Below are 26825 nucleotides of genomic sequence, written 5' to 3'. Positions count from 1 at the left end.
TACTACAAAAGACAGGGTAATTGTAATGACTAATCACTAATACTGTGCTTCAACTGCAATGTACATGGCCATAGGCAATGCACACAGAACTTTTTGAGCTGGCTGAAGAGAAAAAAAAAAAGCTCCCCAGAGTTTAAAAGAGTTTAAATAAATTAAAACTGCTCTAAGAAGGGAGGTAGGAGGGATAAAGGAGAATGATGGAAGGGGTAAATCTAACTAAGATATATTGTAAGCACTTTTGTAAATGTCACAATGTACCCCCAGGTAAAACTTTAATATGCTAATAAATTTGAAAACAAAAAGAGTCAAGGCAACCCAGTAAAGAAAGCAGTAAGTGTATTATCAAAAATGTTATTTATTTCAGAGAATTAAATTCTGCTTTTTCTATTTAAGTGCTTAGAAAGGACCAAAGAAGGTTCAAGGCATTACTGATTGAATTTAGGGGATTTTTTCCATGTGTCCAGGGCAGCAAATTGACTAATGCACTAGATCTTTTGGACCTCTCATATTTTTCTCAAATCTCCCAGTGATATTAGCCACTAAGTGAACAAGATAGTACCCTGACATCAATTCCCTTAAAAGAATGGCAAAAAATTAATGAACTGATACTGGTAAAATGGTTGGCAAAGCACTATATAAAAAGTACTATATAAATACAAAGTATTATCAATTCTTCTTATGGTCATTTGGTAAAGATCCTTTTTAATTCTGATAGTTTTTGAATGTCCTAAGAGTAAGACCTCATGCTAAGATATTTTTCTTAGGATGAAAATGGTAGGGCAATTCATATGCTCTGAGCTTAAAAATCTGAGTTGTGCATGTCCTTCCTACTTGTTTATGTAGTTCAATAGAGGCTGATTGCTTAAAACCCGCACAAGTTCTCAGAGAAAAAAAAACACAATCCTTTTAGCACAGAGAAATAGAACTGAAACTCATTTTCTCTTTTGTACAGCCAGCATTTTTAAATGGAGAAGAGCCTCAAAGAAATCTTCAACCTTTAGCTGAAGGCTTTCAAAGTAAGGCATATTTAGAAGTGGAGGCTTGCATCTTTAAGCACTTCCTTACTGTTGGTTAAGTAAGGAGCCATGGATTCAGTACTTTGAGATCTGTGAATAACTATTAAGGTTTCTACATTTGCCTAAGAAGGATTTCATACTATTTATTGAAATCTCTGGGAAAGAAGAGTCATAGCTTTTTTAGTAAGCTGAGTTCAATCATTAGCAATATTTTAATTTAAACACAGTGATACAAAATGAACCAAATTACATCCTCTCTTTCTAAGATTGGATTTTTCAATGAAATAAATTGTTTTGACTTCAGAAAGCACAGCTGCCTCTTTCGAGAGGACTGGTTTCTCTTCCTGGATTGTGAATATGATTTACAATAAAGGACAGTTATTTTTTAAAACAAGGGGGCAAATATCATTTAGAAATATTAGTAATCCATTCCTACAATTCCTTAATAATTGCTATCATGATACAGTCCAAAAGATGGTACAAATATATGCATATTTTAAAATACTACTTATACTCTAAGTCCCAAAACATAAGTAAACAGTTACTCATTAAGTAGAAGGGAAATAAAAATTTAATAACAGAAAAGTTATTTTAAAACCTTTCAGTTAACATTTTAAAATATCAAATGACTATATATTTTAAAGATTCTTCAGAAATGAGAAATTCCAGCTTCTAGAAGCTTCTAGAAGTGTCTTCGTTTTTAATAGACAAAATAAAGACTTCATCTTGTGACCACGTATATATTTAAATATCTGCTTATTTGAAAGCACACACTAAAGACTTAAATGTCTTGGTAAAGAAAGTACAGAGGTAAATGTGTTTTAAAAAGAAGATGGAGGCAAAACCAGATTTTTTTACAAAGGAGTTCAGAGACATCTAGTGGCTGTTAATAATATACTGGATTTTTTTTCTTAAAAAATGAAATAAGAAGGTTATGTAGTTCTACAATCATGTTCATATTACAAATAGTATCAGATTTTCTTTGGACTTTGAATCTCTTTCATTGTACTGCTTTAGTTTAATGAATCCAGAAACTAAAAACAGCATTAAGCTCTCAATCTTTTAAAAAACTAGTAAGATATCATTAAAATGAAACTAAGAATTCAGTAACAGAGAAGGACGTGTGCATAAGTATTGTCTTTTACAAGCTGTTGGTGCTGCCCTAAATTATGTCATTACACAAATAAACACACGAATGGCTAGAAATCGTAAATGCATGACTTTTGAAAGTTCTCTGCTAAACATGGTCATGGATACACTGAGCTACATGGTACCTTAAAAGGCCAACTAACTTACTGCCAGTTTTCAGACAGTGAAAGTAGAATCTCATTTTCAAAAGTTCACAGAAAAGCTATTCTACATTGTTATTCAATAATCTACTTCAATGATCCAAAGAACTCTGTCAAATAACTCTTCCCTATATCAAATTTTAGTCCTTCATGCTACAGATTAACTCATCTTTTTTATTCTTTTTTCAATTTTTCTAACTCTATCTTGGTATACATATTTCTTTTGCATAAGTACAATACTTTACATTTATCTCAAATAAATGTCATGTGGCTAGATTCAACCAAAACATAATTTCAATTGCTGTAGTTCCTTGTGGATTCAGGCTTGGACTAAAATATTTGCTCACTCTTTCAACATTATGTCATCCTTAAGTTTGATAGGTACATACTAATGACATAATCTGTGTGCATTCTAAATTTGTGCTAAAGTTTTAACAAAGAACTGATCTTCCAAAGCATCTGCCAAGACTAATGTCTTTAGCAGAGCAACTTGGGTTTTTCTTTTTATTCAACTTGTACTGAAAATATAAAATGAGTCAAAATATGAAGCACTATTTCACACCCAGATGAATTTTTGAACTAGAAAATATGTATCACTAGGCACAAAATCATTGTTTGGATTGTTAGCCTCTTGTTGCTTTTAATTTGGGGGCTATGTAAATCTATTTTTGTCTTAGTAACCTTGACTGACAAAACTGACAATGCCAGCATTAAAAATGTGTTGCATGTGGCTGGGTGTAGTGGCGATGCCTGTCATCTCAGCACTCAGAAGGCTGAGGCAGGAGGATTGTGAGTTCAAAGCTAACCTTGGCTACATAGCAAGTTCAAGGCCAGCCTGGGTTACCTAGTCAGACTCTGTCTCAAAAATAATGTGCTATCTGTATTTCAATATCATCACAAACACCACTGCTAAAAAACATTAGAATGTAACAGGAATAAAATTCATATTAGAAAGTAATGGGGGAAACTGAAGAAGATAAAATAACTTTCACTTAATTATTCTGTTTCATAATATTCTTATAAAGACTCAACTGAGGCAACAATTCCTTTTCATTGAAAATAAATCCTAACCATTTACACAGTCTCAAGTATCAACTGGTTACTTACAAAGTGGAAAATGTACCTTTAAAGTGGTGAACTCTGAGGATAATATTAACCAAGTGACCAAACTTAACATCACCATAGTGTGACAACCTGACATGACATTTGATATGATGCAATAGGAGGTACACAACATCACTTCTGTAGCACTCTTGCCAAAAATGTTGAGCTTAATTTTGGGAGGAAGTACTGGGGTTTGAACTCATGGATTCATGCTTACTAAGCAGGCATGCTACCACTTGAGCCACTCCACCAGCCCTTTTTTGTGTTGGGTATTTTCGAGACAGGGTCTCACAAACTATTTGCCCAGGCTGGCTTCAAGTCACAATCCTCCTGTCTGCCTCCTGAGTAGCCAGGATTATAGGCGTGAGCCACCACTGCCCAGCTTGAACCTAAATTTAATAATGAGCAAATGAGGAGGTACACTGTGGGACATTTTACAAGACAACTAGCGTGGACATCTTAAAAATCTCATTGTCATAATAAGCAAAAGAGTTGTGGATTTAATTTTTTTTTTTGTGGATTTAATAAGACCAAAGAGACCCAACAACCAATGTGTGAACTTACTAGATCATCAATTTTAAAAAGAAGCTATAAAAGACATTTGGGGGGCAACTAGAAAAGTTTGCTCATGGATTTTATACTAGATGACATTACTGAATCAATGTTAACATTTCAGGTGGGATTGTAGTTATGCAGAAGTACGTACAGATTTTTAGTAGACACATGCTAAAGTATTTAGAGGTGAACATTCATGTTGCCTGCAACATTTAAAAACTGCTCATAAATACATCTATTTATGAATATAAAATACAGATAATTTCTGAATATAGAATATACATGTTTCCATATTTTTAATATAAAATAGAGACTATAGTTTAATAGAGATTTTAGGTATGTATGTATATTTATGGAGAGAGGGGGAGTGGAAGAGAAAGCCAAGGTGACAAAATGGTTGACAACTGGAGACTCTACATGAAGGATGTAGAATGGCTAAAGCTTTTCAAAACAAGAAAAGTAACAAAAGGAATACATACCATGGCAGTTCTAGACTTGATAAACCAGTCAAATCTAAACTGGGGAGCATTCCGTACACACTGTCTTAATTCTTCATACACATTTTCTCTATCAAAGCCCATTTTGTGTAACATACAAATCAAGAATCTATCTTCTTCCTCAGTATAGTTCTTTCCTTTGCTGGTTCCATACTGAATACGCAACTGATGAAATGGAGCCTTGTATCTTGCAATCTGCATATTTCAATGGAATAGTGCTTTTAACTGCATGCACAAAAATAAGTCAATCACTACATCACATAAAATCATCTATTAATAATTTGATATAAAACATAGTACTTTGGCATCCAGGGCTTTCTTGATACTGATCCTTCGCTGAATTCTTGCTTCACCACGTTCAATTTGAGCCATAATTTTCTCAATGTCCTGTAATTCATTGCAACGTTCCCAAAATACAGCTGGAAAACAGAATTACCACTTTAAATTGCTACCATTTAAAACCAAATAGATCCAAGGAATTATAGAATAATTAACAGAAAGAATACAGAAGGATACAGAAAGGATAATTAACACAAAGACTACTTATACTTTTTAAATTAAGATTCAGATTCATCTAATGTATATTTTGTTCAATTATTAAATGCTTCTAAATACTGATTTAAGTGAGCCTCTTTACTAAAATACTATATAAAAGGGACCAAATACATAAAGTGAAACAGCAGAGGGCAGCATATAAATGTGAACATAGCTTTCTATTTCTATCATCCAATTTTTTCCTATGAAGTGGCAATTTCTACTGAAGCTGTTTCTTGCTTCTGGAACTCACTAATATTACAATATTTCCAGAGACTTACAGCTTCTTTAAACTTCATTGGGATTTTAAATTGTATACATACAGAGGAATATTCAAATTACTGTGTCACCCAACCAAATTTTATTGATGAACCAAATCTGGTATATAATATGCCATTTCTTATGACTTCAGTAAAAGGCCTTTTAATGACATACTCTACATTCTCAAATTTTTCATTTTTAGAGCCTTATCAAGAAAGGTATGTTAGTACTCTGATTTTTATAAGCACCTGTGTTCATTTATTAATTCTCCCACTTTTTCATTGAAAACATATTTAAATGCCTGCTATGTATAAAATACTGCACACTCAGAAACAGCCAACTATACACGTTTCTTCTGTTACTTCAACCAACTACCTAAAATCCATTCCCAACTACCCACCTTCTGACATGACCCCCAACATGATGGACAGCAAATAAGTGGACCTGAAATAATCATACCTAGCATGATATCTTTTATTGTTTTGTTTTTGTGGTGCTGGGGATCAAACCTATGCATTCTAAGCAAGTGCTCTTCTGCTGAGCTGTATACCCAAGGTCTTGCAAATGCCAGGCAAGCGCTCTATCACTGAACCCTACCACTGAACAACATCCCTAGCCCTTTATCTTTTGAGATAGGCTCTCACTATGTAGCTAAGGCTGGCATCAAACTTGTGAATCTCCTGCCTCTGTCTGTCAAGTGGTGGGGTTACAGGCATGTGTCACCATGCCCATCCTTGTGATATCTTTGTAAATTATTTTTTCTTGCAACTTCAAGTATACAGATGTTATCTTCCTATCTTCTAAAGAAAATTCTTCACAATATCTCTCTGTATATGCCCTTTACACTCTTTTCATTCAACTCTTGCTGCTAAATTTTCTCTTTCCTCTCTATTGTTCCCCTTTGTAAGCTCCCAAATGCTCTCATCTTCTGTGCTAATCCTTAAGAGAAACAATAGTGCCATGCTGGTATCAAGAAAAAGGAACTTCATAAGCTTCATGTGACATTATATGAAATAAAAACTCAATAAAACCAACCTGTAAAATAAAACCAACCTGTATGTCCTTGTTAACCACCAGAAGACCCTTTTAGATTTCCAGGAGGAAAAACAAAGTATCTATTCTCTAATTAAACTTGATTTCTTCAAGCCCTGGGCTCTCTAGATAAATTAAAAATCAATTCCTAGTAAGTATTAATCTTTGGTTTATTTGTTGGTATTATAATGTTTCTTTCCTACTATTACAAAAACAGAATTTCAGTGGTTAGGTTAAATAGGCTTTGGGGGAGAATAACAAAGAAACTTGCACCTGCTTTTTAACACTGTTTCTATGCTGTAGATTCTAAACAGCTGATATTTAGACTGAATTTGAAAGCTCAACCTATTTGGAAACTAGAAATGGCCTATGTTCAACACAGAGAAAACAAATATATTAATAAGATTCCTTTTCAGAAGCCTGAGATTGGATGTACTGTGACATGAGAACTAATATTAATTCCACATGTTTCAGTGGCTACACTGACTCTGGCTGAGGCCAAAGACAGCTGAGTAAGAGAGGAAGATAACTGGAAGACCAGTGAAGAGATTTGTTCAGGCAATCTTTTTAGATCAACTCTGGCATGCCTCAAGTTAACAAGGCCCACGTGGCCTCATGAAGTAGCCTGAAACCTTGAGGGAGTTTGAGCATCAAAATGCACCTGACAAGAACTCTCTTCAAGGATTATCCAGAAAGACTATTTCAATCATCTGAACTGAAGTCTCAGGATTGGACCAGAAGAGGACCAAATTCCAGAAGTGGGAAAGTAGAAAACTAATTCTGTCAATGCCCATCCAATAGCCACCCTTGTTTTATTAGCTAACTACTAGAGACAGCAGTAGTCAGTTTGTTTTGATAAATACTGTAATCTTTTCATAGAAATACAATTATGTTTTATACTTTCACCTATATTTTATTCACAAAGTTTAAATGATCTCTGAACAAAGGCACTATTAAGTTGACAATAAAGAAATGAGTAAGGTTAAAATAAAATATCATGGTTGAAATGATATGCAAACCTGAATACTCCATGACCTCCTCAGGGGATTTTCCCTCTACCTCTCGAGCTATATTGTCAATATCATCTCTTCCATATTTCTCATTAGCTTTAATGAACTGGTTAAAATCTCGCTTAGTCCAGTTTGTGAAACCCTGTGAACAAAACGTTAAGCAGCATCAGTAGAGGTTATAGTAATAAATCTATTTATTATCTTACTTACTGCTATACAATGATACATTAAAAGCAGTTCAAAGAGTTAAAATGTTCCTCTTTAAAAGAAATCACTCGCTTTTTATGTTGGAATCAAAAGGTGAGTGAGCGTTGTTATAACTGCTTTTTTATTTTGAAGGGAACATACTCCTTCCTTTCCAAGTACTTAAAGATGATTTATACTTCTAAGATATTCTATAGTTTTTAATTCCATATTTTACATATGCCTACTATACTAAAATACAAATGCATTAAAATAAAAATGCTAATATAAATGCTGAAGACATATTCCACTACTTCAGTGATTTTTTCCAAATCTATTTCCATGTAAATTAAAAAAAGAGGAATGTGAATGCAATAAATCAAAAGAACTCTGAAAGAAAATCAAAAGAGAAAGCAGGAAAACTTTTGTAGCTCTTTATATCCTTCCAAATTACAGTGAATAAATAATTTCTGTTCAAAATTGTATTCATAAATAGAATCTCTATAAACAGAACATTATTGGACCCCCTGAATTTCTTTATCAAAATATAGAACAGCTAGTGTTTCAAATCTTTTTGCCATTATTAGTCCACCTATAGAGTTGCAGACCAAGAATTGTTTTCTACCCCTCAAGTCCCCATCCACAATAGTGTGATACACAGGAAATTGTAATTTTCTATCTCTGGCTTTTAGTTGATAAAGATTTCAGATGACCTCACATTTTGTTCCTTTGTACTGCCATGATTTTCTAAAGGCTACTTTTGTAGCAGCAGGGAAATATGATTCAAAATAAATTCAACTACCAAGGGCAAAAAACTGACTATACTTCTGATTACAAACTCAAGCATTTTCTCAGTTGAGACTGCACATTCACATTACACTCTATGCTCATTCACATTACACTCTATGCTCACAGCATATTGTAAGGCACAGAGTGTCCAAAGGCCATAGCTTTATTTTGGAAATAAAACATGAATTTTTAAATGTTTCCTTTTATTCTGTGGTAAGCCCTAGAACACTGCCAACTGCTATTATGTTTTCAAACTCAACTTTTTAACTTCCAGATGTTTGCCTCTAAAAATTATGAATGTATTTTGTCAAAATTCATTCAACAAAATTGTATGTTGCATCAAGGGAAAGAGCTATATAAAATGGCATAAAATATACCAACTCTTTCCTTTTTTACTTCTAATTGACACATAATTGAACATATTCCTGGGGCACAGTGTGATATTTGACACACAAATGCAATGTGCAATGATCAAATCAAGGTAATTGGCATATCCATCACCTCAAACACTTATCCACATCCTTCCTTTGTGTTGGAAACACTGAAAAACTACCTTTTAATAATAAATGTGGAGCATTTCCTACTATTCTGCCTAGCACAAAGTTTGAAAAAAATGTCAAATAAATAAACTTGCTGGCAACTTCTTAAATTTAGGTGATGTCAAGTCTTTTATCCAAGTCTTTTATGCTGAAAACTTTTTTGTCTTCTAGAATTTATTTGGGAAGTATGATAGAAAACTCAACTAAAGCCACAATGACTTTGAAAGCATTAATATTTTATTCAAATGGAAACCTTCCCTAGTCAGTAACTGTTAGCTTTTAATTATACAACGATCAAAAATCTCTCATCACTGTATTAAAGTTCTTTCTAAGAAAAGATAAAAGGAATTTTTAAATTAAAAAAGCATTCCATAGATAAAAGATTGCTACAGTATAATTTCAAGGGCTAATTCACATCAATCAAAATAAGAAATTTAAAATTTCAAGAATATGCTAGTAGTTACTGTCTATTGGGATTCAAATCTGAATTCACTGGCCTTATTGTAATTGGTAAAAAAGCGTGTTGTATTTCTAATAATTGACACTTACAAATATATGTATTTTCCAAAAACTGTATTCTGTAAAAATGGACTTTTAAAAATGGGATATATGGTCTAAACCTGTTTTTATAGAGTTTTATTGGTGTGTCAAATCAGGATACTAGGCCCATATAATAAAAAGTAAGTGTTATTTATACTTTTTTTATTTTTCTTGGTTGACTAGAAATATTTCAGTTATTTAAAATATTTTACTTGTGTGAGAAGTTTTTCCTTTTCTTCAGTTTCCTCAGGTGTAAGAGGTTCAGCTCCATCAATCTTCTTTTGCTCTTCTCTTTGAGCCAGTGCTGGATTTGGGATCTCAGGATTCCTTGGGACCTAGAAATCAAGAGATGAATGATGAATAAACCGATGGAAAAATTAATTAATAAGGGTAAAAACTTATCAATCTTTAGTTATTTCAACAGTAAACAATATAAAGTCAGACCCAGACCACAGTCCTTTCCACATTTCTGCTACTGTGATACTACTCAAAGAAAAAACATTCTTAGCCTGGCACAGTGGCTCATGCCTGTAATCCTAGCTAATTAGGAGGCAGAGATGGGGAGGACTGCAGTTCAAGGCCAGCAAGGGGGGAAGAGTCTACAAGACCCCAACTCAACCAATAAAAACCTGGATGCAGTGATGTGAGCCTGTCATCTCAGCTATGTGGGAAGCATAAATAGGAGGGTCATAATCCAGGCTGGTCTGGGCATAAAATACATATACACAAACAATTATTAGAAATACGACATGAGTTTTATCAATTAATAATAATTTTAAAAGGAGTACAGGATGCAGCTTAAGTGGAAGAGTACTTTCCTGGCAAGAGAAGAAGGGAGGAAAGAAGGGAAGGAGGGAGAGGAGAGAGAAGGGAAAGGGAGGAAGGAAGGGGGGATGATTTTTGTCCAACATGGTGCTTTCACTATTTCCCAGGGTTTGCAAAGGAAGTGCATTTTTATATAAAATGGGAAATCCAGAAGGAGTGATAGGATAATGAAGAAGGAAAGAAAAAGAAATAGAGAATTTAAGAGGGAAAGGAGTAATAAAACACACCAACAGCTGAAAAGAAACCAGCAATTAAGGGGGAAAAGACGACAAGAGCAGTGACCAATAGAAATTATAAATGGTATTTGGGATACAGAGTTGCAAGCACACTGACATGACAACTGGAAAGAGGAGGGCTTGAATTTGAACCACTGAGGACAGAAGCTCAGCTGTCCAAGGAAGCAAACAATCTCCTATTTCTAAAAAAGTAACCCAAAGAGCCTCAATGCGTCACAGAGAGCACATACAACCCGCGTGGTTCAGCAGTATGGGGCAGCATTCACCGAATGAAAGAACAAACCATGTTTCTAGGCCCACAGCCTCATACCACCACTATCTACATCTGCAGTCACAATATAGCGCAGCTGTTTAAGAGGGCAGGTATGGAACACATATAGTACATTTTATAGCATTTCACTGAACATGAAAACAAAAGGATTGGCAGTAGGTCTTCCAATTATGAGTCATCATAAATGACTCATTCACAACAGGAATCAGCTACATACAGTTTTCCTACAATGTAATTACAATAGATATTAATAGTACTTTTTTATTGTTACATATATTTCATAGTTGGAAATTATATCATTATAACTTAAAAATAAGCATTTGAAAACCACTGTACCCAATAGCTCTTCAGATATAAAACTTACTAACTAGGCATTAAAAATCAACAATGGACATTAAAAAGTAGATTTGTAATCAACAGTATCAGACAAGCAAATTAGTATGTATGACTCAATTTGTAACATATTCTTAGCACTATGAGAAATATGAATTGGAATATAAAAGAATAAGTGGACATGGTCCTTGTCCATAAGGAGCTCACAAACTGTAGAATTTCAAGCTGTACCTTACCTAAATTTGGGAGAGATGGGAGGGGAAGAATATTCTAGACTAGAGCAATATAAGCAAAGGCATGAAAGCCAAAACACGTACAGGATGGCACATATAGGACTGTTATTAGAGCTAAGGATGTAGCTCAGTGGTAGGACACTTACCTAGCATGGGTAAGGCCCTGAGTTTGATGCCCACAACCACAAGATAAAAGTTAGGACTGCAAACTGGCCTTTTTTTGTTTCATCTCAATGTGACAGATTTAGAGGGCCCTGAAACTATACAGTGGGCACTGGAGACTTTTGAACAAGGAAGTAAGGTGTCAAATTGTGGTGCTTTCACTGTAAGCTTTGTGCTAGATGGACTGAGGGGACTGAAGTACAGAAGGACTAGAGACAAGAGAAACTACTAAACTGTCATAACCTAGAAATAAGGTAAGATCACCTGGTGGCAGGTAGAAATGGAAAATAAAGTATCAATTAAAAGTGAAATGTGGTGCTGTGATAAGAATGACTAAAAATAAATTTTTTCAGAAGCTAAATTTAACTACAGAATTACCAGCAATTTCATTCCTAAGTATTTACCCAAAGAAATGAAAACATATTTATACAAAGACTTTTACATGAAGGCTCACAGCAGCTTTACTCATAATGGTCAAAAACCAGAAAGCAGCCCACATGCCCATCAAGACAATGAATAAATAATCTATTCATAGAATGGAATCGTGCTCAGCAATAAAAAAGGTAGGAACTACTGATATATGCATGAGACATGGCTGAATCTCTAAAATAGTCTGCTAAGTTAAAGAACCCTGACACACACTATAGGATTCCATTTATGTGAAATTCTAGAACAAAAACAACCTAATCTATGGAGGAAAGCACTATCAGAACAGTGGTCACCTCTGGGGAATGTGTATGGGCATTGACTGGAAAGAGACACTTTCTGGGGTAACAATAATATTCATTATACCTATAGGGGTTTGGATTTTATAGGTATATGAATTTATCAAAATACACTGGATGGTACACTTAAGATTCATACATTTCACCGTATGTAAATTTCACTTTTAAAAAGGAATTATAAATAAACATTGGACTCTGATTACTGACATGCATGTTGAAGTGTTTCCAGGTAAAATGCATCTATGTCTGTAACTTTGCATTAAAAATAAGATAGCTGTCCATGTGATAGAGGGCTGGAGAAATAGGAAAATAAGTGAAAAAGAAAATACAGTAAAATAGAAGTTGTGGGGTATATGTGATGTGGCATGCTGATGTTCACTGTACATTTCAACAGTTTTTGTTTGAAATTCTTAGTATGTTTGTAAAAAATGACAGGCATATATAACTTTAAAAGTTTAACAGATCCTTTAAATTGCTGATATGTGAAGTTAGTTGATTTGGCTTCAAATTTTAATTGAGAAAAACTGTTTGATTTTAAGATATTTCTTTATTAAACATCTTCAAATTTTCCATGTTCAACAAACCATATTCTTTTTTGAGACAGGGTCTTGCTAGATAGCCCAGGCTGACTTCAAACTTGCGATCCTCCTTCCTTAGCCTCCCAAGTGCTGGGATTATAGGCATGAACCACCACCTCTCGCTCAAGAAACTATATTTTAACAAAAGAAAAACATTTTTCAAGATAAAATTTTAAACATCTAAATTAAGACACAAAATATATAATATACCACATTAAATAAAATAAAATGTTTATTCTTATGCAGATATCCCTAATACAAAAGATTTTCCTTTGAACTTCTAGTAAAAGCAAAATCAGAATATTACATAATACCATTAAGTTTTCCATTTAGGAAGAAATTGCAATTTCTTTCACACCCACTGGTCATATTATTTAACACACCAAAACTTAAGAATGACTCCATCAATGCCATGCTTCCTATTTTATTTCTGAAAACACTCAAATACATAGCTACTAAAATGTTTAGTATTAGAAATAATTCCAAATTCCTGAATTCCTTTAGCTCCTTCCCACACAAAAAAAATCCTCCTTAATATTCATCATGTTTTTAAAATTCACTTTTTGCCTAATGAGATTCTTACCAGCATTAAGCTTACTGGAATGATTCCAAATTGTTATATAAGAATTAAGCAAAAGCCCTGCACCAGTAGCTCACACCTGTAACTCTAGCTACTAGGGAGACTGATAAGGAGAATCATAGTCCAGGTTAGCCTAAGCAAAAAAATTTCTCAAGACCCCCATCTCAATGGAAAAAAGCATGGCATGGTGGTATTGAACATGTCACCCAGTTACAAAGAGAAGCATAAAATAGGAGGGTGGCAGACCAGGGTGTCCTGGGCAAAAAGTAACACTCTATCTCCAAAATAGCCACAGAAAGTTATGGAGACACTGCTTAGGCAGTAGAGCAATTGTGAAGCTCTGAGTTCAAATCCAGGTCCTTACAAAAGAAATTAAACAAACCCAAACATAGTGGCTCATGCCTGTAATCCCAGCTATCTGGGAGTCAGAAATTGGGAGGATCGCAGTTCTAGGCCAGTCCAGGCAAAAAAGCTAGCAAGATCCCATCTCAACCACTAAGCTAGGCATGGAGGAGAGCAGTTGTGATCTCAGCTATGCAGGAGACTATGGGGCCAGCCCAGGCACCAGACCCTACCTGAAGAATAACTAAAATAAAATTGAAAAAAAAAACAGCCTGATGGCCTGGTTCAAACAAGCATGAGGCCTGGTGTTCAAACCTCAGTACCACCAAAAAAAAAAAGTAACAATTAAGTAGACAAATTATAGACCAGCAATACTGAACAGATACCTAGAGGGTGTCTGAAGTACTCATACTCTACATCTTGTCATCATGCCCAGTAACACAGTATGTAAAGAAAAAATTGTTGCTTAAAGGGAAATATCTCAATTATTATTTGGATTGCTGGTCAAAGGCTAAGGAATATGTGATTAAGAGCTGGATTCCATGAGATAGTGAAAAGTTTTTTGGCTCTTGTTTCATAGAAGGAGTTTAGCAAATATTTCACAGAAATATGGAGCACTGAATTAAACGTGACAGCACACAAAATGAAAGCAGTAACCTGAAGTCAGCTCACCATATTTTAGTTCCACCACTGCAAAGTAGGTGACCCACAATGACACATTACCAAAACTCACAATGGCACTTCTGCCATTTGTCCCGAAAGAATTCTTTACTGGGGATAAATGTGAAAATGTTCTACAGCTTTCTTCAGCTTCAAATATGGCAAAACTCTTTCTCTTCAGGTCTTGGATTCAATGGAACTTCCAGATACTCTGGATTTTTTCATAGTGCAATTGAAATTTCAATCAAGTCATCTTCTTCCAATATAAAGACATTAGTGAACAAGAAGCTACATTAAACAAAACTCTTTAATTTGCAAGAGTAAAGAAGCTTCTGAACATGCCTAACTTGCAACAAGGTCAAGGCTTAGCTAGAGAAGAACTGACATAATGCACTGCTAACCATCAAGTGATTAGGGCAAAACAAACAAATACTTCTCTCAACCTCAAATAAAACAAACCCTTTAGCTCCAGATCTTATTATCAGCAATACTTCTGTGACCTTGCTATGCTGAGTATGGAAAGAGGAACAAAATAGAAAATAAAAATGCAAATAAGCAGGCTCTCTTTAAAACAAAATAAAAAACTCATTATCAAATGCTTCAACTAGTGAGCTCCTTACTAGACCTTGAAGTAAGACTCCAAAATAGATAATTCATTGACATGAAACACAATGCCTCAGCGACATACAATACCTAGCTCCCTTTAGCTAATAACTGTTTAAGCAGAAAAGGGGTAAGGGGTCCCTTTTTGAGAACCTATACAGCAGTTTTGTTTGTCTGAGAATAAATTAGTGCTCCATTCCCTTTGTAGCCCTGGTAAGATTTCTAGGGATATGGGTGGGGGATCAGTGCTAGATGTCCCTTTGGAAGATATGTTTAACAGTTATGTATCATGTCATCCTTCCAGCTTTTGTGGACAAACATGCCATGCTGATCTGTCTATACTCTTGAACCCAAACATGAAACTCTCTTAATAACCCACCTTAGCTCAGGTCCACAGTTCCTGGTAAAGAATGAAAGAGACAAGATTCAGAAAGGACCAACGTCCAGAATGTGTTCTTATTTGTAATATAAATCCTCAGCTAGGTATAAACAGTGAGGCTCAAAGCAAATCTTAATACTGTACAGTGACAATCCAGGATGGGAATGAAGTCAGCACAAGGCTAGGAGTGCAGTGACAAGGGAATGGTTCTCTTGTGACCACCACCACTAATGCCACCACCACAGTCCAAATCACCATTTTTCTCTTGCTTTAATACTTCAACAGTCTCCCATCTAGTGTCCCTGGATAAACAAACCATTCTCTGCATCGTGGCCAGCATGATTTCTTCCTTTCTTTCTTTTTTTGGATGGTTACTAGGGTTGGAACTCAGGGCCTTGGTTTTACTAGATAGCTGCTCTACCACTTGAGCCATGCCTCCAGCTCCTGCGTGATTTCTTTTAAATGTAAATATAATCATATTTTGCTATTTATACGCCATATGACCCTAAACAAATTACTCAGGGAAAATTGCTCAACCCGTCTATGCCTCAGTTTCCTCATCTGTAAAATAAGGATGTGGTTCCAGGGTTATTATGAGGATAGTGAACTAATACTTATAAAGAATTTGGTACATAGCCAAGAACACTGGCTCACATTTGGAATCCCAGCTACTTGGGACGTGGAGACAGGAGAACTGCAGTTCAGGGCCAGTCTGGGAAAAAGTTTAGCAAGATCCTATCTTAAAAACAACTGGGTTATAATGTACAAGTTTTGTGTATGTTTTGTTAAAAATTCCTAGCCATTTCATGTTTTTGATGTAACTTATATCCACTTATCATTTCTGGTAGCTTTTTTTCTTTCAAATTCCTTTGGATTTTCTAATACAAAATCAAATTGCCTGTAACTACAGTTTTACTGAATGTGAAAAAAACAACCTGAGCGTGGTGGTTCAAGCCTGTAATCTCAGCTATGCAGGAGGCAAAGGAAGGAGAATCACAGTCCAAGGCACAATCAAGCAAAAAGTATGAGACCCCATCTGAAAAATAAACTAAAGCAAAAAAGGCTTGAGGGCATGGCTTAGGCAGTAGAGCACTTGCCTAGGAAGCATGAGGCTTCAATTCTGCAACACAAGTAAAGTCCAAATAAGTATCTTCTATTATTATTATTTCACCACCAATTCACACATCTCCCTGCCTTATGCACACCTCCATGGTTTGCCTTTGTTCTAACACTAAATTTCCACTTTAGTACATGGCCTATAAAGAAAGGCTCCATATGATCAGACTCTACCCACAGAAAGGAGCCTCCTCCTTTCCACCTCGCCACTTTGCACCAGAAGATGGACCTGCTGATCTCTTCTCTCCCACATTTCACATGGCTCATTCAACTTCTCTGATCTCAATTCAAATGACACTTCCTTAAGGAACACTGCCCTGACCTCCCATCCACATTAGATAACCATTGCATTCCCTTGCAGCACCCTCTGTAAGCACAAATAACATCGTTGCACTGTGATGTCTGTTTAATGTCTGTCTCCACCACTAGAATGTAAGTTCCCCAAGGTGAAGGTTCTTGTCTTATTTGCCACTCTATATCAAGTACCTGTCACAGCACCTGGTATGGAACAGTGCTCAGTACATAAGGACTGAATTTTTTAAAACTCTCCTTTCACTCATTCTCCTCTCCTGAGGCTTCTTTCTGGGCGGTAAGAAACAGTAAGGTACAATAGCATGAATCCCATCCCATCTTCCTCCTCCCTACCCATCCTGTTCTTCTATTCTTACATGCTCCCCTCTTCCTTTCTCTTGCCCTGGCCTTCACAGCTGCCCCTTCAAATCTCTTGTTTCCTGAGGTTTCCGCTCTCCTCTGTCTTCTTCCAGCTGGCCATCAGCCAAACAGTCATTGTAAACTCTCACTCCTAACCACAAACTGCCTGCAATGAAAGGCACTATTTATATTCAAACCAGATCTGTGGCCAGAATGTGGTGGGCACTGTAATTACCGTAAGGAGTGAAATTTCAGTATCTCCAAGAAAGACCATAAACAGTTCTATTATCAGAGATGATTTTTTATTGCTGCTACTTGACTACCACTTGGCCTACCTCCCAAAAGACATGTCACACCACTATAAACAGTCCCCATTTAGGACTGCAGAAAGAATCAGGGTTATATCACATGCAGAAATAGCTCAGAATGTCTGAGTGGAAAGAGCACAGCATTTGAACACCAAGAGCTGGATTTGAGACCAGCACCCATAGCAATCTTGTAACCTGAATAAGGTCATTTAACTTCTCTGAACTTCAGTTTCCTTACCTCTTACATGGAGGTGATAAAAATACCTACTTAATGATGTTGTTAAGAATCAAATGAGCCAGGCATGGTGTCAAACACCTGTAATCCCATCTACCAGCTACTCAAAAAGTGAAGACAGGAGGCTCATGAGCTCAGGCAAAAATTAACAAGACACTATTGTAAAAACAAGATAGATGTGATTATACATGCCTATAATCCAAGCTACTCAGGAGGCAGAGATAGAAGGTTCAAATTATTATAAACCTTAATGAGATGCTAAATTCTTGTTTACCTCATGAAATTTGCCACCTTATTAACTGCTTCTATTTTGAATTTTTAATCTCTAACAGGCCTGTTTCTTCTGACATATCATTGTTTTTTCACTTTCTTTGAAGTGAGTCATATGCCTGGTGTGAATGTTCCACCATGATTACCTCACTCTTCTGAATTTCTCAAAAAGGTTTTCCAGTCCTTTTAGTATAAATATATTTAAATTTTATCACATTTCCCTAACAAAATCATAGCTAACCACTTATATTCCCCTTAAACTTTGTGCGTGTGTGTATTGTTTTTCTGAGACAGTATTTCTCATTTTGTACATTCTGTAGTGCGGATTAGTCTGAAATCTGCAATCCTCCTGCCTCACTCTCCTGAGTGCTGGGATTACAGGTGTGCACCACCAAATCTCACTCATTTATTTATTTTTAAACTTTAATAAAGACAGAGAAGAAGACTTTTATGTTCTCTGATTCAAATAACAATGCCCCCACACTGAACAAATAATACACACTCTAGAGATCCACTCCAGTTCCAAAACACAAATAAACTAAGTATCTTATATACATGGAGCATCTCTAGGCAAATTCCATAGTTCTGATTGCGAAAATGGTTCACAAAATACATTTTAAAATATAACTTTCGATTCATAAAATTATAACTGCTAATATTTTTACACTTTTGTTTATATTAGTGATGCTTGTACCTTTGGTCATTGCTCTCCATTCACTACAAAGTTAGTTTAAACATACAGAAATAACTTTGAATGCTTAATCTCTTATGATAAATGTAGTATGCCAAACATTAAATTTCACTCACTAAAATAGTGAGTAGTTCCTATCTGCCTATATAAAAAAGAATTCTGAATTCCAAAAGATTATTTTAAAATTATATAATGTATTATTACATTTATCATCATCTTTAACACTTAAGTGATCACAATCTACTAACCACCAATGTGGCTTTCCTCAAGCTATCAGCCATAAATGCAAAAATACTACTTCCTAGTCTTATTAAGGAAAAAGACAAAAAAAAATCTCCTCTCACACTAAATATCAACATTCACTCTTATTCAAACACATACCTATTGTTCCTCCTAAATATCCTTTGATCATTCAAACACTCTATTAAAAATAATGTTATTACAGATATTAGTATTTTGAAATATTAGCTAACTCTGCATTAATATCTTTTAGTTATGCTCCTCTTGGGTGATTCAGTAGTTTGATGCTTTACTTCTAGTTAAGCCTCCTCTATGAGTTTAAAAACACTGTTATTTCCTCTTACATTCTTTCACATTAAAAGGAAACACCTCATCAACCTTAATAGAGTGCAATATCTTAAAACATTTTATCATGCTAATCTAAATAATTGAAAAAAATACCTTATAACCTATTGTTTTCCGATAATAAAGAATTTCCTTTTCCAGGAGCTCAAATAAACGTGGTGGGAAAAACTGAAAATCCTGAACATTTGGCTGTTTTGGAGGCCGAGGAGCCTGTGAGGGGAAAAAGACATTACATATATGTTTGTTTTCATGAAATACATGAAGTGAACATAATTATCTTTTATTGTTTTTTATACATTTAAAAATAAACTTTATATGGCTGGGCCATATCAAGTACTTTTTTGTATTACTACATTCCAGGGACTGGGATTTGGGAATAATATAAGAAACCCTGACTCACACACCATATTAACAGAGAAATTCTACTACGGGACATAAGAACTGGCTTGTGCAGTTTTACCTTTGGAATCTTTGGCTCACTGACTCGCAAGGCCTCTCTAAAGTAGGCATCCACTGCGTAGTTCGCTTTGCGTTCTCGTTTAGGAGGTTCAATCCATTCTACCATACCAAGCTATACAGAACAAGTAAGAACAGGGGGCTTAATTACTCCAAACTGTTTTATCAACATCCATCAAGGCTGCAGAAGCATGAAAAAAACCAAAGTTATTAGAAAGATTCAAAACTTGCTTTAGAAGTCACACCTGTACCTCCAAACTTCCATAACCTTGTACTTAGCTTAGGTGCAAAGATGGTCTTATTTTTTGAAAGTACTTTAAAATTTGTTTTTTCTTAGTAATTCAGAAGAATCTATGCAATATGTTTAGTATTTTATGTCAACTTTAATAAATAGTAGCTAACATACCAGGAAAAGAAATATTGGTTCTTGTAACTGTGGTGAATATATGGATTAGAAAACAGATGAGAGCAGTAAATGAGGAATATCAACATAACAGACACACCTCCCTTCAAATCAAGAACTCCAAGGGGCTAGGAGATGTGGATATTACAAATGCGATGTTTAAGTAAAATGAGAAATATTCACAGCTGAGGCTATAGGTCAATCATAGAGCAAATGCCCAGCACAGCCTGTGTGAGGCCATGAGTTCAGGAGGGAAGGAGAAAGGAAGCACCATAGAAGTGAAAAGACTTTACTTTTTATCCCAGATGGAGTAATGTCAAGTGTTAGTAATGGGGAAAAAGGATTTAATAAGTAACTGATATTTTATCTTTCTCAATTGCAGTGAAAATAACAGTTTAAACTAACTTTCTAAAAGTAATATATTTGGCTATTTAATCTTGTTTGAAGGCCTAAGTATTTAAATTTGAAATGTTAAGGGTCAATTCCTGAACTCTCAAAAACAGAATAAATCGTGCCGAATTAAGTTTGTTTTACATGAGCGTGCATTAATACTAACTTATCAAGTTAATTCATTGAGGATCAGTCACCATGATTTAATTTACTAGGTATGGTAGTAAAATAATGGAACTGATTCAGCAAATCATATGTGAAAATCTACCACAAAATATAATTCTCATGATTTATAAATATTCTTGGGCTTTTCAATTTTCTTCAAAGACAATTTGAGCCTAATTTAAGAACTTAATCTAACATATATGAATGGACAGAAATAAAATATAATCTCAGTTAATATTCCAAAAAATTCTGATTTTAGACATTATTATTACTGTAATTAAAATTATTTTTAAAACAATCATAAATATTAAGATTTCTCTTTATCTGTGCATTTTGTGAGAATCAGAAGCAGAAGAAAACCTGCTATCCTTGATAGTACTCTACTAAAACTAATCTTTCCCTACAGTGTGATGGGCCTTAGGGATGGAGTTCAGTGGTAGAGTACGTGATTAGCATGTGGAGGCCCTGGGCACAATCCCTAGGACCATAAAAAAAGTGGACAAGAAGCTCCAATGACTCTATTAATATTTTTCACTTTATAAAACTCTCCTAGCACCAGCAATCCCATTGGAATAATTGTAAAATTAATAAAATTCATATCATATAATTAAATCTAAAAAGCGTTTAGGAAGGCAATTTCCACCCTGTGCAGACAGGCCATCTCAGAACAATAAAGCACAAGCACTTTGAGTTAAGATTGTAGATAAAACAATCAGACAAATACAAGAAACAAAAAACAATCAGAAGCAAATGACAGCAAGAAAGCATTATTAAACATAGTACCTGCAATGAAAAAAAAAATGGTTCACTTCTCGTTTTTCACTAAAATCAAGACTCAGAATGACCTTTTTTATTTTAATAACATTCCTTTCTGTAGGTTCAAAGCCATAAGTTTTATGGAACAATTTAAACAACAAAACTAGAACAGAATTGGATTATAATTCAAAAATAAATGTTCATGAGGCCATACTGATACAAATAGCTGAATACATAAATGGGGGAGAAGGGACAGAAAAATCCTAATGAATAAAATACAGAGGAACGAGGGGAATACAAAATTGCCATCATGCCAAAGCTACTATAATAACTGTGGTAGGCAAATTCTACCAACAGATGCTAAGATCAGTGAATATGAGTTTCAGAACATTTTCTCCCCCAAGATATTTATCAATTACAAAGAGGAAAATGTTTACTTTACAGGGGAGACTGTCAGTAGATACCACCTCTGTTAAGCAATCCAGGTTAACATCATAAATAAAATATATTAACATCATATATGCTCTGATATGTGCTGCGCACATAACATACCTTCTGTGGTATTCTTGGCAAAAATGCATAATCTCAGTCAAATCATGACTAAATGTCACAAAAGCCCAAAGTGAGAAAGACAAACTACAAATAACTAAAGAATATGCTTCAAAACTGTCATGGTCTGACATTTAATTACTAAATGTTAGTAATATTATTCCTCATGTAGTTAATACTAAATGCCAGGCATTGCTCTAATTGCTTTACAAATGTTAATATATTTCATCATCAGAATTACTCTATGATGTAACTGCTAGGCTCTCCATTTGATAGGTGAGAAAACTGAGTACCTAACATCATTTAATTAGTGTTAGACTTCAGACTTCAGCTTCAGTTCAATACTCAAATGCAATACTACACTGCTTCTCAGTAAGAAAAGTATTAGTACAAGTTTTACATTCCTAATCTGAAAATCTGAAATCCAAAATGCTCCAAAAAAAAAACATTTCAGATTTCAGATGAGGGATATTTACCTGTAATGACAGCAGCAAAGATGATGATGATACGAAACCAAATTTTCTTTTCATGTTTATCAGGATACATTTCTTGTACAGAGAGGATTCATTGTGACAATTCCAAATAGGCTTACAATGTACATTAGTTAGACCACTCCCACCATCTGCCCCCTTCAACCTCCTCCCTGCCCCACTTAAAGCAATTGCAAGAGGTTTCATTGTTCTATTTCATATATGTATATGAAGCCCATCAACCATATTCCCTCACTTTCGTCTCCTCCATTCACCCTCCCCCTCCCACATACACTGTACCTATTTTATAGTCCTGTCTTTCATTATTAATCCCAAAGTCAATGTTCAAAGGGGTTTCTCAATGTATCCCAGATGTGAGTATACTTTACTTTGCTAAACCAAAATATATTAAAGGATAGCCCTTACACGAGAACTTTTGAAATACATCAAATTTCATTCTACAGCAGAGTAGATAAGTGTCAATGTTATTCTATAATTGTGATGGGGAGAAATGTAACTTTGAGGGTGTGATGGTTGAAAGTAAAAACATACCTTCTGTTTTTCTCTATAATCTTCTCCTTCAAACTTGTACAAACTTTGCTCAATGTCCATTCTAAAATTTCTTAGAGAAGACTCTCCCATTTTCTGCAAACGTTCATTCATCTCTGCAGTCTAAGGGTGAATACATTAAAATGAGAAAAATATCACTGCATTACTAGTAAAAATGTGAATATTCTACCTTTTCAAAAGTCAGATTTGCTATGAAATATCCAGTCTGAACATTTACAAGGTAAGGATTCAATGGTAACATCAAACTTGAATATAAATTTAACTTTTCATAGGCCGTGGGTGTAGCTCAGTGGTAGAGCACTTACATAACATATTTGAGGCCGTGCATTTGATCCCCAGTATCACAAAAAATAATTCAAATTTTTTAACTTGTCCTAAGTAGTTTCATTTAAACTTTCTTTAAAATTTTATCACTGAAGATATAGCCACATTATAACTTCTATTGTATAATTTTAATGAGACAAATAGTTAATGCCAAAATAAAGGCAGAGTTGAACTGAAACAACACATTTTGTATATTGATATAAAACATACTAACATAAGACTATTCAAACTACAAGAGAAAAATGTTTTGCAAAACAAATTCAGCCAATTTATAGGGTTTATAGTCGCTAAGGTTTGGGTACATTTTGTCCCACAAAGGTTCATGAGCTGGAAGCTTAGTCCCCAGTATAACAGTATTGAGGTGGTGAGGTTTTTAATTATGTCTTTAAAAGAGAGTAAGGCTTTTCTTTTTTTTTTTTTCCATTTTTCTTTTATTATTCATATGTGCATACAAGGCTTGGTTTATTTCTCCCCCCTGCCCCCACCCCCTCCCTTACCACCCACTCCACCCCCTCCCGCTCCCCCCCTCAATACCCAGCAGAAACTATTTTGCCCTTATCTCTAATTTTGTTGTAGAGAGAGTATAAGCAATAATAGGAAGGAACAAGGGGTTTTGCTGGTTGAGATAAGGATAGCTATACAGGGCATTGACTCACATTGATTTCCTGTGCGTGGGTGTTACCTTCTAGGTTAATTCTTTTTAATCTAACCTTTTCTCTAGTTCCTGGTCCCCTTTTCCTATTGGCCTCAGTTGCTTTAAGGTATCTGCTTTAGTTTCTCTGCATTAAGGGCAACAAATGCTAGCTAGTTTTTTAGGTGTCTTACCTATCCTCACCCCTCCCTTGTGTGCTCTCGCTTTTATCATGTGCTCATAGTCCAATCCCCTTGTTGTGTTTGCCCTTGATCTAATGTCCACATATGAGGGAGAACATACGATTTTTGGTCTTTTGAGCCAGGCTAACCTCACTCAGAATGATGTTCTCCAATTCCATCCATTTACCAGCGAATGATAACATTTCGTTCTTCTTCATGGCTGCATAAAATTCCATTGTGTATAGATACCACATTTTCTTGATCCATTCGTCAGTGCTGGGGCATCTTGGCTGTTTCCATAACTTGGCTATTGTGAATAGTGCCGCAATAAACATGGATGTGCAGGTGCCTCTGGAGTAACAGTCTTTTGGGTATATCCCCAAGAGTGGTATTGCTGGATCAAATGGTAGATCGATGTCCAGCTTTTTAAGTAGCCTCCAAATTTTTTTCCAGAGTGGTTGTACTAGTCTACATTCCCACCAACAGTGTAAGAGGGTTCCTTTTTCCCCGCATCCTCGCCAACACCTGTTGTTGGTGGTGTTGCTGATGATGGCTATTCTAACAGGGGTGAGGTGGAATCTTAGTGTGGTTTTAATTTGCATTTCCTTTATTGCTAGAGATGGTGAGCATTTTTTCATGTGTTTTCTGGCCATTTGAATTTCTTCTTTTGAGAAAGTTCTGTTTAGTTCACCTGCCCATTTCTTTATTGGTTCATTAGTTTTGGGAGAATTTAGTTTTTTAAGTTCCCTGTATATTCTGGTTATCAGTCCTTTGTCTGATGTATAGTTGGCAAATATTTTCTCCCACTCTGTGGGTGTTCTCTTCAGTTTAGAGACCATTTCTTTTGATGAACAGAAGCTTTTTAGTTTTATGAGGTCCCATTTATCTATGCTATCTCTTAGTTGCTGTGCTGCTGGGGTTTCATTGAGAAAGTTCTTACCTATACCTACTAACTCCAGAGTATTTCCTACTCTTTCTTGTATCAACTTAAGAGTTTGGGGTCTGATATTAAGATCCTTGATCCATTTTGAGTTAATCTTGGTATAGGGTGATATACATGGATCTAGTTTCAGTTTTTTGCAGACTGCTAACCAGTTTTCCCAGCAGTTTTTGTTGAAGAGGCTGCTATTTCTCCATCGTATATTTTTAGCTCCTTTGTCAAAGATAAGTTGCTTATAGTTGTGTGGCTTCATATCTGGATCCTCTATTCTGTTCCACTGGTCTTCATGTCTGAACCTATATTCAAATAAATTTGAAAATCTAAAAGAAATGGACAGATTTCTAGATACATATGATCATCCAAAACTGAACCAAGAGGAAATTAATCACCTGAATAGACCTATAACACAAAATGAAATTGAAGCAGCAATCAAGAGTCTCCCCAAAAAGAAAAGTCCAGGACCTGATGGATTCTCTGCTGAATTCTATCAGACCTTTAAAGAAGAACTGATACCAACCCTCCTTAAACTGTTCCATGAAATAGAAAGGGAAGGAAAACTGCCAAACACATTTTATGAAGCCACTATTACACTTATCCCAAAACCAGGCAAAGGCTTTTCTTTTTGGAGCGAGTTAGGTCTCACAGGAGTTGGTTCTTGCTCCCATGGGACTCGACTAATTACTCTGATAGTGGGTTGTTATAAAATCAGGTCTCTGCTTCTCTCTCTCTCTCTTTCTCCCTCTCTCTCTCTCTCTCTCTCTCTCTCTCACACACACACACACACACACACTCCCACCATGTGATGCTATCCTCCATGAGTCCCTTACCAGAAGCCAATGCCAGCACCATGCTCTTGGACTTTCAAAACTGTGAGCCGTTAACCTCTTTTCCAAGAAGTACCCAGCTTCAGATATTTTTGTATTAAAATACAAAATAAGCTAATACAATAGTGAACATATTAAAAAGCACCATGCATATGGAATCAAGAAAATCCACACAATGACAAACTCAAAAAACAAAGAACCCAATTTCTACACCAAATAAATTAGGAGAAAAATACATAAATGGAGAGGGAACTATCGTTTAAAAAAATGCAATCAATATCAGTGTACAGACCTTATTTGCACTGACCTTTAAAAAAGAAAAAAAATTAAATAGAGCTTTTTATAAACCAATTGGAAATTTGGAATAGTTACTGGATATTTGATGTTATTAAAGAATTCCAGGAATTTTTCACATGGGACTATGCTATAATGATTATGTTTTTGAAAAGAGCCCTCTTTCTCTTTTTTTTGGCAGTACTAAGGCTTGAACTCAGGAACTCATGCTTGCTAGGCAAGCTTTCTTATCACTTGAGCTATGCGCCCAATCCTAGGAATACTTGTATTTTAGAAATATATCGTGAAATATTTACAGTTGAAATAATGAAATTTGCTTCAAAATAATCCAGGAACGGGAAAAATGAACTGGGGATGTGACAGGTGATAAGTACATGAAAATTCATTATACTATTTGTCTACCTTTGCTCATGTTTAAAATTACTCATAATTTGTGGTGATAGGTACATTAAACATGAAACTAATATTTTGAAGTGACATGATGCTTTAACAAATAATGATCTGATGTTTTGTGCAACGTTTACAAAAAAACTTTCAATTAACACAATGTATCAAATTAATTCTAACCCAATGCAAAAAAGATTATGAAAAGGCAGTTCTTATAAATGTGATTTAATACAAAATTTATGTGGCTTTTAAGTTCAGCATTTTTAATAAGCACAATTTTCAACAAGTGTGAGGCATAAGGTCACTTAATTTTAAACCCTGGTGCTTAATCTTTCTCATCCAAAAAAAGTCT

The 26825-nt window shown here is 35.1% G+C and overlaps 1 protein-coding gene across 12 annotated transcripts in view; it reads right to left on the bottom strand.

Annotated features, from left to right (window-relative positions):
- Smarca1 (SNF2 related chromatin remodeling ATPase 1) overlaps window positions 1-26825 on the bottom strand; it is a 630075-nt gene that overhangs the window by 569836 nt on the left and 33414 nt on the right. For all 12 annotated transcript variants that reach the window (XR_012444561.1, XR_012444562.1, XM_074063783.1 and 9 more), the window contains 7 exons: window positions 22874-22993; window positions 19593-19703; window positions 19229-19342; window positions 9562-9684; window positions 7308-7440; window positions 4762-4880; window positions 4444-4656 (listed from right to left, as the gene is read on the bottom strand). Coding sequence is in view for 10 of the 12 variants with exons in the window: in XM_074063783.1 (XP_073919884.1) it covers window positions 4444-4656; window positions 4762-4880; window positions 7308-7440; window positions 9562-9684; window positions 19229-19342; window positions 19593-19703; window positions 22874-22993 (933 nt within the window). In the remaining 2 variants the exon portion in view is untranslated. The remainder of the gene's footprint in view (window positions 1-4443; window positions 4657-4761; window positions 4881-7307; window positions 7441-9561; window positions 9685-19228; window positions 19343-19592; window positions 19704-22873; window positions 22994-26825) is intronic.

Source organism: Castor canadensis, chromosome X, assembly GCF_047511655.1.
Source record: "Castor canadensis chromosome X, mCasCan1.hap1v2, whole genome shotgun sequence".
Taxonomy (NCBI): Eukaryota; Metazoa; Chordata; class Mammalia; order Rodentia; family Castoridae; genus Castor; species Castor canadensis.
Note: the sequence above shows the minus strand (reverse complement) of the source record. Positions and strands in the feature narration are given on the sequence as shown.